The following is a 16,890-nucleotide window of genomic DNA, read 5'->3' as shown; positions in this document are numbered from 1 at the left end:
CCTCTTGGTGCATCGTTAGGGGGAATGCCACCTTTAACACTATACCTTCCATATGCCCCCACTTTACCACATCTTTTCACTGTGGGACAATTGTGATGGGCATCCCCCGAACACTCACAAACCCCCCACACGACCTTTCAGACGCAAGGATATTCATCCTCTACTCATGGACTGTCGTCACATATCCCTTGGGTCACTCCTACGCACGAATTTCCATCCTCTGCTCCATGTTTCTCTATCCCTTGACCCTATGTCCCTCATGCGATTACCATGTCCATACCCAGTCCACCGCCCTTGTCCACATTTAGATCTGCTATGCACACTTCTCATATGCATGGTAGGCACTCTGAGATTACTTCTCAAGTGTAAACTCCACTTTTCTATCCATCCTACCTCCATTACACATCTCCATCTCCTAGTACTACCACTCCTGTTGCAACAACCAAAAATACCTTCACAGATAAGACACATTTTAACGGGTTGAATTTAACCGCTTTGTCGAACTTCATACAGCAAATACTTGAATCTCAAGGACTTTGGGACCTTATCGTTGGTAGGTGGAACCCTTCATTAGCTCACCCTGATTAGATCCATCAATGGAGAGCCTGCAATGCCACAATCAATGTTGAGTTAATGCAAGGGTTGCTTCCTGAATTCCAAGCTCCATTACAGCATTTTCTCCTCACATCCGAGCATTGGAGTCATCTCATTAACCACTATGCAACTCAAGATCACACTCAACATCTCAATCTCAAGCTTCAGGAGTTTTCCATTGAGAAAAAGGATAATCTAAAAGTCAAGCTGGCCGAATATCAGTGTTTACTAGCCAAGTTTACCACTACTTGCTCCCCATAGTCAAATGACGATCAAGTTACGTTTTTCTTGAACAAGGTGCCCAACAAATACTTCCCTTTTATCGAGCACATTATCTCACTACCTATATTGCTGACCTTGTACAAGTTTGAGTGCCAGTTCATGCATTAAACAAGGCTACACATCCAAGTCCACAAGAAATTCTCCACACATCCATTCAGAGGGGCGATGAGGATTGGTTGCCTCTTCTTCAAGAGGGAAAGGCAACAATAGTAAGAGCTCACAAGATGCAAAGACAAGCCAGAACAAAGGTGACAACACTTAGTCCCAACGGAACCAAAGAAACACGACTCCTTTGACAGCAAATTCCTAAGAAAAATAGATTTTTCATACGTTGCTAGAGGTCGGGCCATATAGACAAGGAGTATTGTACTAAGGCCCAATATCTTCCTCCTAGAAAACCACCACAACCTGTTGCAATTGCTCCACTCCAATTGGCCAATCTAGTGGGGCTACACCTTCCACTATTGCACCATATGTTCCATCTATCCTAGCAGCTACTAGATATGTGGCACACACACAACCTCAACAGCCTATCTTCACTACTCCTGAAGGATTGGTTGATCGGTCTTCTAGTGACTTACCTATTGTACTCTATACATCCATTCCTAGGGCACCCACTACACCTTCTTGGATCACTTTTCCACCTCACAATACATGATAATTGCCACACACGTGGCCTTTTCCTTTTTAGACTTCTATTGCATACTTACATACTCATTACATTGCACTTAGCTTTGCTTTTTTTTATTTTATTTTCAATTTTTTTTTTGGGAGCACCTCGCTACTCACCTCTATGTTTGCAATTTTTTTCTCTCTTTTACAAGGTTTTGTATTTCAACGTAGGGCTAACATGCAAGCTTGCACCAATTCTTCTTGAGCTAGAGAGAGGAGATACATGTTCCTTTCATGGTCCCATTTACTTGGAGTTTTACTCTTCTACCAACATGGAGGCTTCCCCTCCTGAGGCGAATCATGCAGCATTACTCTTGATGCTATTGTTGCAGTGTCTTCTATCCTTGCTCTTTCAATAGGTTACTTCATCATCTTCATCCACATGGTTCTTGGCACCACATGAAGACCAACATCCTCAGGCTTCTCTTCCTTCTTCAGCATCGACATTCAAGTTGAGAGGGGGTTCCTATTTTTCTTAATATTCTACAGATTTCAACACTTGTCTTTGGCATCGGCCTTTGCTCCCCTTTTGTACCTTCCCCTATACCTTGCATGATTTCATCATCTTTGTATTAGGGCACTTGGGCAAATGAACAATTTTCCCACAAGGGACGCTATCCAAGTGGCACTTGCTACATGAGCATTCTTTAGCATGTAGCATACTATACATCTCATTGTACAAAGCATCACTCGACGAATCTTAAGTTGTTTCCACCGACGGATTACACCATCATCCTTCTTCCCATGATACTTCATCACCCTTCCCTTGTCATCAACATTCTCGAGCGGTTGAGTAAGCTTGTATTGTTTTGTTGGGTGTAGCATCCCTACTTCCATTTTCTCGATCATTGTTACTTAATCGGCTGCCACTCCCAAAATTAACTTTCTAACACCCAAAAAAAAAAAAAAAGAGTCCAATATGGTTCCATCTACCCTTGTAGGGCTTGGTAGGCCACTGGGAAACCGATGAGCATCCTTTGTCCGATGCCCTGTCCTCTTTGGGTGACTACTTTGACTCCCCTTGGTAAGATAACCATCGCCTTTGTAGTCTTATTAGGCCATTAAGAAACCGATGTGCACCCTTTGTCCGATACCCTGGCTGCTTTAGATGAGATGCCTTGGACTAAACATTGTCGGTCTTCCCTTTTAGGCTCAGATTTAGACCTAAGAGAGGGTGCTGAGCTAAAACAGCCCAAAACACACTTAATTAATGAAAAACATAAATTTGATGAGCAGTTCGAGAGAGTTTTAGTGGTCCCCCAAAACCCTAAATTTTTTGGACACCCTTCAATATCTATAAATAGACATGCTACCTACCATTCAGCCTTATTCTTTTATACAAGCTTCTCACTCTACTGTGCAGATTTCAGCCATCAACCACTTGCTATCCAACCATCACCGACTATAGCCCATGACTATCCAACACTAGGCAATCTATTTTCAACCATCACATTGCTATTAACAGATCTCCATTTACTGCGTCATCATAGCACTTAATTAGCTTTCATTTTCAATATTTGGTGCCAAGTGACAAGCTACTGCCATCTCTCCCGCCAGGCGACTACCGCAATACCTGCGTTTTTGCTATCCAACAGGCCATCGACATCAGCAAGCACCTCTCCTATTGTCGCCTCAGTTCCCTAATGCTTTGGTGATGGGTGTTTGATACTTCTTGCACTCCGATTGGTAGTCACTGCATTTGGGATTCGTCTCTAGTAAACGTCGCTCTCCGACACTACATTACTCTACCCTTTGACATTCTGTACACTCTTACATTCATTCACTTCAGAGTTTATTCTCTCTGTGCTTGTCTCTATATCTAAGTTTTGAGTTTTTGCATTTTGCGTTTAGGGTTTGAGTTTTACTTGTCTCTGTTTGAGTTTTGTGTTTCAGTCTCGGTCCTACATGCTATGTTTCTTCAGTGCAAACCCTAGCATATCTTCACACTAGATACGGTGGATTTTATGCAAAAATCCCTACTTCCTTTAGCCAACCCACAAACATATTTTTTTACTTGCTTATGAAGGGATACGGAGCGATAAGAAGTATCAGGTAGCAATGTATCCCAAAACTTCTTATTGTATTGCTCCAAATTTTTGCACTCCTTAGCATCCAGCTTGTTCCAAACTGTCATGATGTCCACCTTAAAGATACTTGTCAATCACTTTGATTCAAATATTTGCTTAAATTGTATCCATGTTGGCAATGCTCTACCTTGCATCAAGAGTGTGAACCACCACTGCAATGCATTCCCCTTCAAGAAAGTGGCTGCCTTTCAAATCTTTGAGGATTCAATGAAGTTTCCCCCTAAATAGGCTATATCAAACTCCTAAATGAAAGTCAAAGCTTTCAACATATCTTCTGCACCACCTAAGAACTCAAATATCACTCTCTTCCACCCTCATCATAGTCTTTTGTTGTCCCTTTGGGTGTCAAGTTGTCATACATTGGCTGCTGCAAAAAGGATGCATTTGCTGAGTTTACATCAAAACCAACACCAAACATAGCATTTACATGACCAGCACTCATTTTGAGCCCCGTAAACATTCAAAGGTACAGATGCATTACCAAACATGCTAGTTTGTGCTCCAGGCATCAAGCCAACATTGCCATATATAGGGTTTTGCACATTTCCATCCATACCTAAATACATTGGGCCTTGCACACCATGCATTGGTTGTTACATACCACACAGATTTGTGTCATACATTCCCGTATGCGGTCCTATACAACCATAGCATGAAAAATCGTGCTACCACCAAAGTATCTTAGTTGCCCCATCATAGCACGCATGCCCAATTGTCCAAAATCCAGTGGATTGGCGCTGCCATGTTGGCCTTGCATTTGCATTCCTTGCCCCATAGGTACCAACTATTTTGCTTCATTGGCCTCTTTGGGAGCTTCAAGAGAAAGCTTTGGCATTACCTTCAATGCACCTTGCTGCTGCAAAGGTGTAGAATATGACTTCTTCTTTTTGCCCTTGCTTTCCTTCTTTGAAGCATTCAAAAATCAAGTGAACTAAGGATACTTTGCCAATTCAGCAAAGAGGTTTGCTATTGTCCTCATCCAATTCTTGAACTAGTCATCAAATTCCTCTTCACTATGTTGGTCAACAACCTCATTATGCCTTAAAAGGCCCTACATCTTATCCAACAGAAACATTTTCAGCTTGTTGTCTGTGGTCTAAGCCTTGTCCAAGATCAAGCATTGCATTTCCTTCATTCCTATGTGAATATTCATATTGAGCGGCATCATGACCACTTGATTCCATCTCACTATATGAAGACATCTTGCTGTAATTTCTCAACTGAGCATAAAAATCAACACTAACATAAAGTTTTGGCTTGCAATTAGATGCCTCCGACACAACAAACCAAGGGATTAAGTGGTATCCCGACAATACAACCATGAAACCAACCTTCCTTTTCGAATAGGGTCGTATTTTCTTGATCAAGCACTTAATTACAGCAATCAATAAATAAACATAAGCTAAGAATTCACAATTTACCTTAAAATTCTTGGACAGTAGACACCTTGTTGGCCCCAAAACTAGCGCCCCTTTTAGTATTTCTTTAACTTTATTGACTAATGAATTGGAATACAATTTGAGATTCCACAATCTCCTTGGCTGATCCAAAAGCCCCTTGCTGTAGCTACAATTAGCACCAAAAATGGGCCAATTGCACCATGACTTTCACCCAAGACTTGCTTTAATTGGACCCCAACTCGCCAAATGCTATTCAAATTTACAATGGATGGGCTAGCATCTAAATTCCCTAATAATTCCACAATTTTCAAGTGCTGAATTCAATGTACAATAGCTTCTACTCATGACACGGGTCTTAAGGTAGTTGTTAAAACCTAATTTCTATAGAAATTTAGGGTTTACGGCAGAATTTCCTCAGTTGTCCACCAAATCTAACCAAGATCTACTCCAAATGGCTGAGATAAGCTAAGATCTTCTAAGAATTGACCGAAGTAGATGAGAGAATGCCACAAAGAGAAAATTCAAAGATTTTTCATGGAGAAACCCTCCAATCTACATGCTACCTATATCAACCAACAAGAAAAGCAATCGCCTACAACCCAAGAGCACTAGAATTGTTGTCAACAGCCAACTGATGATGATATCAACCCCTGATGGACCTTCTACTGTAACCTGCCTTTTGATGGCTCTAGATGGCTATCACCTATTATAATCTATTGTTTCCTGCTGAGAAAATAAACCAACAACCTTTTCTCTCCTCTCCTCCAGCTGAAAACTGATCTAAATGGCTGAGACCAAGCCCCAAAAACGTTTTCTCAGTTTGTATGGGTATTTTCGCCAAGTGGCAATCTTCTAAACCCAATTTTCAGTATTATCCAGCCATTACATTAATATTTAAATTTAAATAATTTTTATAATTAATTTCAATCCATTTGACCTTGCCCAAATTTAAATGTGCCCATCCATATTTAAATTGGCTAGGCCATTTATAATTTGGAGTGGTCCCCAACCTCTATTGACCCTTAGATTGTCACCACTGACACTTATCAGCCAAACAATTGTCCTAGGGTCAAAACTAACATCAATTGACCACCAAAGTCCAACTAGCATAACTTATCATAACTTTTCCCTTTTACACCTCCACTGTATCCTCATGGTCTTTGGCAATAACTGCCATATGCATCACATGTGCTAAACAACGTTACACATTTGATTAGTAACCTAATCAAATGTTGCCAGCAAGAGTAAAACGTCTCAAAATTTCGTGTTTCTCTAACAATGGCAATCAACATCTTAACCTAACAAATGAAAGAAATCTAAAAATGATATTGAAGTAAGATTTTAAAAGTACATATGATAAGTGAATCCCATCCATGCATCCAGATATTCCCTACATTTCTTGAAGAAAGAAGTTAAAACATGCATGTGATTAGGGCATCAAAAGATGCGGTAGACCATTGGGCCTAATGGCATCCCAAGACAAAAACCTTTTGTGTAATGGAGGTAACAACTTCTCTTTATGCATTTTTATTGTTTCATTGTAAAAGCTTTCAAGTAACCACTAAAATGATGAGTTGTTTAAAATGCCTCTTTAAATCTTGTCCTAAGGTTGATGGCACCATTAACAGGTATAAGGCACGTTTGGTAGCAAAAGGGTATGCCCAAAAGAAAGGCATAGATTATGAGGAGACATTTGCTCCTACATCCTACATGAGTACAACAAGATGTGTTATTGCTATAGCCTATGGCTACACATTATGGTTGGAAAGTGCATCAATTGAACATAATGTCAACATTCTTAAATGGTAACCTTCATGAGGATGTCTATATCTCACAAACTCTAGGATTTGGGGTGGAAGGGAAAGAGCACTTCGTTTGCAAATTGCATAAGGCTCTTTATGTATTGAAACTAGCTACATGGTATTCAAAATTGATGATTCTTTGGCCAGCATTTAGTTCAAAAATATCCCAACTACTCTCGCTCTCTATATTAAGAATGAAGGGGGAGGGACTTGCTCGTTATCATTCTTTATAAGGATGATATGCTTCTCACTAGACCTAGGGAGGATAAATTTGCAAATTTTAAGACTAATTTGAAACATGCTTTTGCTATGTCAAAAATGGGCTACTTACACTATTATTTGGGGATTCGATTCACACAAAATCAGCATGGTATCATCATGTCACACTCACAACACAAGCTTTTGCATAGGTTCAACATACAAGATTGTAAACCTATGAGCACTCCAATGGAGCTAGGGTTGAAGCTTTCTGTGCATGATGATAGTGAGATGTCTGATGCCGCAATTTACAGCTAGGTTGTTGCCTATCTTATTTATCTTTGCAACACGCCCTGACATGCAATTTGCAATATCTCAAGTGAGCAGGTTTATGCATAGCCCACGTAAAGCACATTGGCAAGCTGTTAAGTGGATCTTTTGCTATTTACAAGATACTCGGACATATGCATTACTCTGGGGAGAAGACTTGCAACTACAAGCTTCAACAATTCAAATTGGGCTAGTAACTCAAACACTTGGTAGTCTACTAGTGGATACTATTTCTTCCTAGGCCCTTCATGCATTTCATGGCTTAGCAAGAAACAACCTACAGTGGCTACCTCGTCTTGTGAGACTAAGTACATGACAACTTTCACAGTAACAATTGAATGTGTATGGTTGCGCAAATTATTGGCTGATCTACAGATCTCATTGAAGGGTCCTATACCGAAATTTTTTTAAAGCTAGAGTGCTATTGCAATAGCACGAAATTTTGAGCTTCACTATCATTATGTCAAAGAAAGATGTTATGCAAAAGAGATCAGCTTGATGTATGTTCCTACACAAAACAATGTTTCAAACATTTTTACCAAAGCATTATCACGTGAGAAGTTTGAGGCTTTTTGAAAGTCCTTAAACTTACTACCCTTGGGCGATTGATCTTCCTTGTACTTCATCATTTTGGCACTGCAAGGGATATTAGAATCTGTCAATTCTAGGCAATGCCCAATGTAAATTGTGTGGTGTGGACACTTATTAAAGTGTCAATGTAAGGTGTGTACACCTAGTGTCTTAGGACATTAAAGTAGTGATACTAGGCTCTAGAGTAAATAAATCTAACTCTAGTTAGTTGGTGAAAGTGGAGTTAGGTCAACCTTCAACCTAAACCTTAGTCGTACTTTTACCTATCTTTCAATTATGGAAGCAAATACACTCTCATTTAGCTTGCACATTGACACTGTCTATTTTATTGTTTCTCTCTCCTCCATCACTAGTTGCTATTCTTCCCAAAAACAACATACACAATATCTAGAATACTAATCATAATAGACCCCAAAGCATATATGGTATAAACATATAATACCTTGGATGAACATAAAGTACACCAAGCAATAACTAAATATTTCAACATATCTGACCAAAAGGAGTGGAAGTGCCATCCCCTTTTGAGCAACACACAATGCTCTGAATCTACACTCTAAGCTTGATGAAGCTACAAAAAAGGCTGGCTCCAAACACAATGCTCCAAATCTGCACTTTGAGCTTGATAAAGCTACAACAAAGGTTGGCTCCAAAACACCATTAGATAATGACAGGAAACTTCACTTTTAACTCTTTTTTTTTCTCAACTTTTGGATAACCCTCATCAATAGCATTCACAAGCACATCCCCACGGAAAGCTTTCATTACAGTCCAATGAAATGCATTGTGAACCTTCCAACGATTAGAATGCCTCAACCTGTCACCTCATTGATCTTTTGCTACACCTAAAAAGGTGTAAAGAAATGCCTTGACATAGAAACCCAAATACAATCATACGACAAAGCACAAATTGATAATAAAACACAGTTAGGGTTAGGGTAACTCAAAGACAATGAAGACTATGAATAATGAAATGAATAAATCTGAATAAAATATGATGCTCAACGCAACAAACGCACTATGCAATGATGAATATCAAACCTCAAACTTCTATGTCTTAGGGACCAAGGCAAAGATAATGAGCTAGAGAGTGTGTCATACTCCAGATGAATCCCAAAATGCAACAACCAACCTCAAAAGTGTCTGTCAACAGCAAATGCAACTCAAGTATGATTGGATTCGGGCTGACTTATGGCTGAATCAGCAAAACAAAAATGTGGTGATGACACGGCAACACTGGTGGGGAGCCAAAAACAGCAAAATGCTGAATTGGCAGGTAACATCAACACCAAACACAGACTGCTCTACCGTAAACGCAGATTGCATAGGGGCAAACAGCAGTAAACACGAGCCGTCTGGGGCTGGAGGCACCTGGCACAGCAGTAGGCAGTAATCGCCTTGATGTATAATAGTAAGAGAATGGCTGGAAAGAGAGAAATGGTGAGAGAAGGCTGGACAGCACATACCAATTGGTGGACAATAATGGTGGGCAGATCCAACTAAGATCTGCTTTGCAAACAGGGTGTGGACAACAAAGCTTCTAGCACCAACAATCTACAAAATCGAGATTGGGCTAAATGGAGACAACCTATCTATTTATAGAAAGTTTTGGGCCTCCCAAATTAGGGTTTGCATGTGAAACACAAACTCTTTAGGACTGCATTTCTTTTAATAAAGGTTGGCAAAATTCATTAATTAAGATTGGGGCTGTTTTAAAGAACCCAATGCAACTTTAGCTCAACAAAAGGAACATCTTAACTTAGGGAACAAACTTTCCTCATTTTTTCTTTTCCTTAACCTAACCTTTCAAACTACAAAAGAACCCAATCACCCTCTACAAGCTCTATGGCCCTAAGGTGACAATCCGCTGCTTTCTTTTGTTTCACTCGAATCTTGTGGAGAGCTCACTTAACACACTTGTAGACATCATCTAAATTCTCTGCAAACATGCTTGCCTTAAAGATACTGCCCTTAGTATGCAAAATCTCTGCAAACATGCTTGCCTTAAAGATACTGCCCTTAGTATGCAAAATGGGCAAAACTTTATTTCCCCCTTCGATAATCTCAAATGATGCCTTGCCAATGGAAATATGCATTATAATTTGTAGGAACAAACATCAAGCGAAAAATATTATTTCTATTTTGTCTTATGATCTGATACGTAGCATTTCAAAAGAAATAAAAGAAATGCTCAACTACCTGAGCAATAGCATCAATGTCCCTATGCCTTGTACGTGGTGGATATGGCTCTCAGCTTCTTTGTGGGATCGTGACAAAAATGTACTACTTAACAACCATGAAGATAGATGGATTTTTCCTCTCTCGCACTTTATTTGTAAAGAATGCCACCTTTAACATTATGAGTTGGCTTTGCAAGGAAAAATGTCCTTGATATCACAAGTGTAAACCTAGGCACAAGTTCAAACTGAGTAAACATGTCCAATCCTTCCCTATATCTCTACTCAAAGGATTCCAAACCCACTCCATCCAATGAAAACCCTACAATTGCAAATGTAAACTAATAACCTTTTGACTTCTTGTGCCCAGCTGTAAAAAGTTGCAAGCTCATTTGTCGTTCAATCCAAGGCATAAAGTATTTGGCACCAATTCATTGGCATTTTAGGTGAGATGATTGCGTAGCATGCACTTGTGATACAAACACAAACTATGAAACTGTGAGCTCGGGATGATACTATAAATTGCAGTATTATTGAGCTTCCGAGCAAGAACCGAGAAAAACGACAATGATTGAACTAACAACATTTACCTATAGATTCAAAATAACTAATGAAATCAACCCATAGATTTGAAAGTGAAGCAATGTATCTAGATTTGTAAGATAAATTACATTTGCTGATGCAGCCAAGAAGGGAAAATGTGACAGAGAAGCATTAAAATACCGCTAGGAGGCTGTACTGGTGAAGTTAAAGGAGAGCTTTTGCATCGATGAACATCAGCATTTTTCGAACTGCAAATTGTGAGAAGGCTTGCTGCTACAAAAAATTCCGCAACATACCAGAAATCTATCTGCTGAAGATTTGGAAGAAAGCATGATCCCAGCCGAAAAGCAACGAAATGAAAACTGTACCTGGCGAAGAGGACTCGAGATGTTCAAGTTGGAGAAGTTCCTTGCTAGTGCCAGGATTGGGAGAAGACGAAGATGGAGGAGATGGAGAGTTAACGTGCTGTGATAAAAACAAACGCGGAGAAAACAAATGATGAGAAGTAGAAAAATGAGAAGAGCCAAACCAGCAAAGCTTTCGGCGTGAGAAAATGGTTTACCTTCTGCGCACCTTTGCCTGAGACCATTTTGCTTCGAAGCTCCTAACTAGAGGACGAGCTGGTGCAGGCGATGCTCACCTTCGTGAGGTTCTGCATACGCGGGAGTCTTCTTGCTAGAGCTGGTCCCCATGTCACACCTGTAACGTGCGGCAGATCAATCCCAGACTGTAAAAGTTCTGCAGAACTTGCCAAGCTTGGACCTTCAGAAGCGTAAGAACTCCCTAGGGCTTAAACCTTTCCGAGTGTAGGCCTAGCAGGCTTCCATTAGATCAAACATTGGTTTCCTCATTGCAACATGTATCAAATAATAAAATGCACCCTTACACTATAGTCTTAGGTATCAAATAATAAAATGCACCCTTACTCTATAGTCTTAGGTGCCTTATTCTCCCATCGCTTCATGCCAATGTTCTCCCATGGTTTGAAAATATATTTCGTGTTACGAGAGGGTTCGCAGAAAGTCGATATAAGGAACATAATCCAAACTTCAAATGCTTTGGCAACTTAGACTAATACAATGTTGAATGCACAAAAATGCGATATATGTGGATGTGGCACTCACCAAATAGCCCTTATGATCATTTCTCAAAATCTCTCAAAAACAAACACATTCAATGGTGATCTCTATTCACATTGAGCCTAAAACATTATGTAAATTTTACACCTCATAACCTATATTGAGAATTAATTCTTCTTCTTTTTCTTCTCCTTTCTCTCTCTCTCAATAAATGATCATATATATACGTAATTATATATGTACAATATGTTAATTGAAATACAAATATTATCTTTTATTGATAATTAATTAATATATTAATAATTAATTTATTATATTATTATAGCATTATACATATTAGTTATTATATACATAATCAAGTACATTTAAGTACTTGTAATTATAATATGCATATTACAATTATATTAATAATTATAATTAATACTTATATTATTAAATTAATATATAGTTACATCATGTATATTATTATTATTATATTTACAATCATATGTATTATTTATATGTCAAGTATAATTTACATAACAATATTTAATTATAATAATAGTATAGTATCGCACACACACAAACATACACAGAGAGAGAGAGAGAGAGAGAGAGAGAGAGAGAGGGACCCTCCTCCTTCCCACCTACGAAGAACTATCGAGAAAAAAGGAATAAGTATTAACTTAGAGAGAGAGTGTGTGTGTGAGAGAGAGAGAGAGAGAGAGAGAGAGCGTCCTCTTTACTTTTGAAGGAGAGAGAATAATGTGAAAAAATATTAATTACAAGTTAATTATAATATCAAGGAGAGGACTGAGAGGTGAGAGAAATAAGAGTAGAAGGGAGAGAATAAAGGAGAGAGAAAGAGTAGCGAGGAGAGAGAAATACGAGAAAGAGAGAGAAGCCATGAAATTTATGAACAAGGAGGTGAGATGAGAGACAATAATTGTATTATCATCAAAGATCTCAAAAATTACATGTCTCGCACCTTTTATACCTATATCAATGTGACAATGTATTATTAATAAGCCTCTCTCACTAACACATGTATTTCTAGCTTTTTACAATCCATCCTTGCCCACAAAAACAAAGTTAGAATGGAAAAGAAGGACAAACGAAAAAAAGTACTACTCTGATTTTAGTTATACAAAAGATGTGATGGAAATCAAATAGTGAAGAGTTAGTTGTCTAAAGGAAGACATTAAGGAAACCCTTTGTGAGATACATAATTTTAATGTCTTCAAAAAGAATCGGAGCCTTCAAATCTTCAAGAAATAACTTCTGTAAAGAGTAGACAACTCGTTATATAAAACAGGACACGCGGAAGAAAACTACCATAACTTTAAATGAAAGTATCCAAATAGAGCATGTCACATATCAAAACCTAGCTATTGAAGAGTACTTTGACTCTATATAGGTAGTTGAGTTTTGAAAATTAGGCAAAGCAAAATCTGTTCTAAAATAAATTGTTGTCCAGACCTTGTTTAGAGTGCAATTGGCTCCCATATGACTATGTCAGCCAACAATGCATCCCATAGGTACAAAAACTCATCCAAGATGAAATCCAGCCTCCAAGAAGCTTCCTCAAGTGGTAAACTATTCCAATCAATCAAATACTTGATCATGGAGTAAGAATGAAGCTTCTTTTCATGCTGATCTATGACCTCCTCAAGAATATAATGAATAAGTCATTCTTCATACATAAGAGGTAGGTCATCAACTATTTCTACCTAAGTACCATAAAAGGGTTTGAGCTGACTAGGATGAAAGACATTATGAATCTTAGTGGAAGAGAGAAGTTCTAATTGATATGCAGTCTCCAATACGCTTCAAGATCTTGTAGGGCCCATAGAACCTGTGAGCAAGTTTGTTGCTAGAGTCGCCTTTTGGAGTAGAATATCAAAACTTGGGTATTTTCAAGAGAACTAACCCTCCCTCCTAGAACTCTAAAGGTCACCTCTTCTCATCAGCATACACATTCATCTAATCTTGAGCTTTTCTAAGATTCATCTTACATTGTTGAAGAAGGGCATGTATTCTTTCCAATTTCTCATTTCCATGAGGATTAATATGTCAAGGAGAGGACTGGAGAGAGACAGAGAGAGAGAAAGAGAGCGACGAGAAGAGAGAAAGACTAAAATAGGAAAGAGAAAGATAGAAAAAGAAAAGAAGCCATAAAAGCTATAAACAAGGAGGTGAGGTAAGAGACAATAATGTATTAATGTTCCAAAAAGATATGAAAATTTACATCTCTCCCTTTTATATCTATGTTAGTGTGACAAGGTATTATTACTATTTCTACACTAAACATATCTTCTTCCTAGCTTCTTACAATCCATCCCGTCCCAAAGGTGTTTGTCCTGAAAAACAAACTTACAAAAATTGGAAAGGATATATAAAACAAAATACTACTCTATTTTCAGTTATACAAAGTAGGGAAAAGAATGAAAGATTGAAAATGAAAAAATGAAAGTAAGCCTCAACTATATACATGATCATGAGTTCTTCAAAAGAGTTTGGAGCATTAAAGTCTTCAAGAAAGAAACTTAAAATGAAGAAGACAGTTTGTTGTAAAAACAAACCCTGTTGAACCAAATCTACCATAACTTCTGATAGAAGTGTCCAAACAAAGCATGCCATGTGTCAAAATGTAGCTCTTCAAGACTACTTTGATGCTATGTAAGTGGTATAATTCTACAATTTTGACAAAATAGAAACTATTCTAAAACAGACTGCTCTTATGATTGTGTCTGCTCAATAACTGGCTCCACAATAATTATGCTTCAACCTCCACCAATGTGTCCCGTAGGTAAGGAAACTCATCTAATATAGATTGGGCCTCCAAGAAGCTTCTTCAAGTGGCAAACCTCTCCATCTAATCAAATATTCAATAATAGAGCAAGAGCAAAGCTTCTTATCACGCTATCCTATGACAACCTCCTTGGAGATGTATCAAATAAGACCTTCATCATCTATAGGTGTGGCAACTCATCAATTGTATCAATAGGAGTACCATAGAAAGGCTTGGGCTGACTAACATGGAATACATTATAAATCTTAGTGGATGAGGGTAGTTCCAATCTATATGCCAAGTCTCCAATGTGCTTCAAGGTCCTATAGGGTCCATAAAACCTGTGAGCAAGCTTGTTACTGGATCTATCCTTCAAGGTAGAACAATGAGACTTAAGCACTTTCAGCAAAACTAAATCTCATTCTTGAAACTCTAATGGTCGCCTCTTCTTATATGCATATATCATCCTCTGAACTTGGGTCTTCTTAAAATTCATCTTACACTGCTGAAGAAGGGTTTGCATTCTTTTCAATTCTTCTTTCCTACAAGGATTGATTTTCTCATTGAAAATGACTATGGTTAAGGGCACCTTATAACCATACATAGCTTCAAAGGGTGAAACTCCAATACTAGCATGAGTGGAGTTATTATGGGCAAACTCAACCAAGTGCAACCAAGAATCCCATGAAATCTGCACATCATGATAGAAATGGCGAAGATAAGTCTCTAACCACTTATTTACCATTTCTGTCTATCCATCAATTTGTGGATGATAGCCTATAGAATGAGCCAATTTAGTGTCCATGGATGAAAATACCGCATGCCAAAAGTTACTTATGAACTTTGAATCTCTGTCATGAACAATCACCTACAGTAATCCATGTAATCTAAAAGTCTACTCCATAGACTGACGAGCCACCTGTGAAGCAGTAAATCGAGTCTTGGTTGGAATGAAACGGGCTACCTTGGTTAGTCTATCCAACATCACATATATACTATTTCATCCATTTTTGGTATATAGGCAAGCCAGTAATGTATTCCATGATAATGTGTGTCCATTTGCCCGTAGGAATAGGTAATGGCTGCAACAAACCACCTCACTTATGGGTGATGTCCTTATTTTGCTGACAAGGCATGCACTTCATGACAAAATCTTTAACGTCTTTCCACAGTCCTTTCCAATAAAAGCTTTTGTTGATCTTATCATAGGTTTTAAAAATTCCAAGGTGTCCAGCTAAAGGCACAGAATGCAACTCCTCCATAATTTCCATATGAAAGAAGAAGTAGAAGGAATAACAATATTGCCATTTAACCAGATTATGCCATTTTTTAGATGATAATGTGAGTTTTCCTTCACAAGACCTTGCTATAATTTCTGAAGAACATAGCTGAGCTCTTCATCCAAAAGATAGGCTTCATGTAATTCTTCAATCCAATCACTATGTAGCTTAGTCATGGGAACTTTACATGCCCACATACGAGAAAGAGAATCAACCACCACTACATTGTCTTTGCCCCTCGTATGAGTGATGCCAATATAATAATCTTGTAGTATAGCTACCAACCTATGCTGCTTAGAGGTAAGATTGGTGGACTGAGTAAGGGAATACTTAAAGACATTGTGATCACTTTGAACTCTAAATCGGCTAACATACAGATAATGGTGCCATTTCTTTATCGCACGTAAGATAGCCAACATCTCTTGGTCATAGACATTCATAGCCATTTCTTTATCTGTAAGCTTGTGAGATTGTCAAGGGCAATCACTCCATGCTCCTATAATAAAATAACCCCTATGTCTCGGCCACTAGTATCACACCATATGGTGAACTCCTTCGAAAAATTTGAGTGAATAGAAGTAGATGTAAGGTGTTTCTTTAACTAGTTGAAGCTACTATCTACAAGTGCATCCTAAAAGAAAGCTCCCTTCTTCAATATGTCAATCAAAGGAGCTGCAATGGCCGCATAATGCTTAATAAATTGGCGATAAAATGAGGATAGACCAAGAATCCCTCTGAGCAAAGTAGTGGTAGTAGGTGTTGGCCAATCTTTAACACACTCCACCTTCTTAAGGTCAGCCCTAATCCCTTTTTCATTGACAATATGTCCCAAGTACGCCATCTCATCTTGCATGAAAGAGCATTTCTTCTCCTTAGCAAAGAGTATGTAATGCCTCAATACATCAAAAACCTTCTTCATATGTGATAAATGATCCTAAAGAGTCTTGATGTAAATCAAAATGTCATCAAAGAAGACCAGGACAAAGAAAAAGGCTGTAAAATCTTGCTCATCAAACACTAGAAGGTAGCTGAGCATTACAAGCCCAAATGGCATCACTAGAAAATGATATAGCCCTCAATTAGTC

The 16,890-nt window shown here is 38.4% G+C and overlaps 1 protein-coding gene across 2 annotated transcripts in view; it reads right to left on the bottom strand.

Moving 5' to 3' along the window:
* LOC148010672 (uncharacterized) overlaps window positions 1-11,534 on the bottom strand; it is a 31,140-nt gene extending 19,606 nt beyond the window's left edge. The window contains exons 1-3 of one of the 2 annotated variants that reach the window (XM_087672158.1): window positions 11,239-11,534; window positions 11,045-11,141; window positions 10,857-10,949 (exon numbers count right to left, since the gene is read on the bottom strand). In XM_087672158.1, the coding sequence (XP_087528284.1) occupies window positions 10,857-10,949; window positions 11,045-11,141; window positions 11,239-11,265 (217 nt within the window). In that variant the 5' untranslated portion in view covers window positions 11,266-11,534. The remainder of the gene's footprint in view (window positions 1-10,856; window positions 10,950-11,044; window positions 11,142-11,238) is intronic. The other variant, XM_087672159.1, reaches the window with a different exon arrangement.
* Window positions 11,535-16,890: the final 5,356 nt, after the last annotated feature.

The sequence above is a fragment of the Lygodium microphyllum genome, chromosome 29, assembly GCF_053477565.2.
Source record: "Lygodium microphyllum isolate KBCC chromosome 29, Lygodium_microphyllum_v1.1.10, whole genome shotgun sequence".
Taxonomy (NCBI): domain Eukaryota; kingdom Viridiplantae; phylum Streptophyta; class Polypodiopsida; order Schizaeales; family Lygodiaceae; genus Lygodium; species Lygodium microphyllum.
Note: the sequence above shows the minus strand (reverse complement) of the source record. Positions and strands in the feature narration are given on the sequence as shown.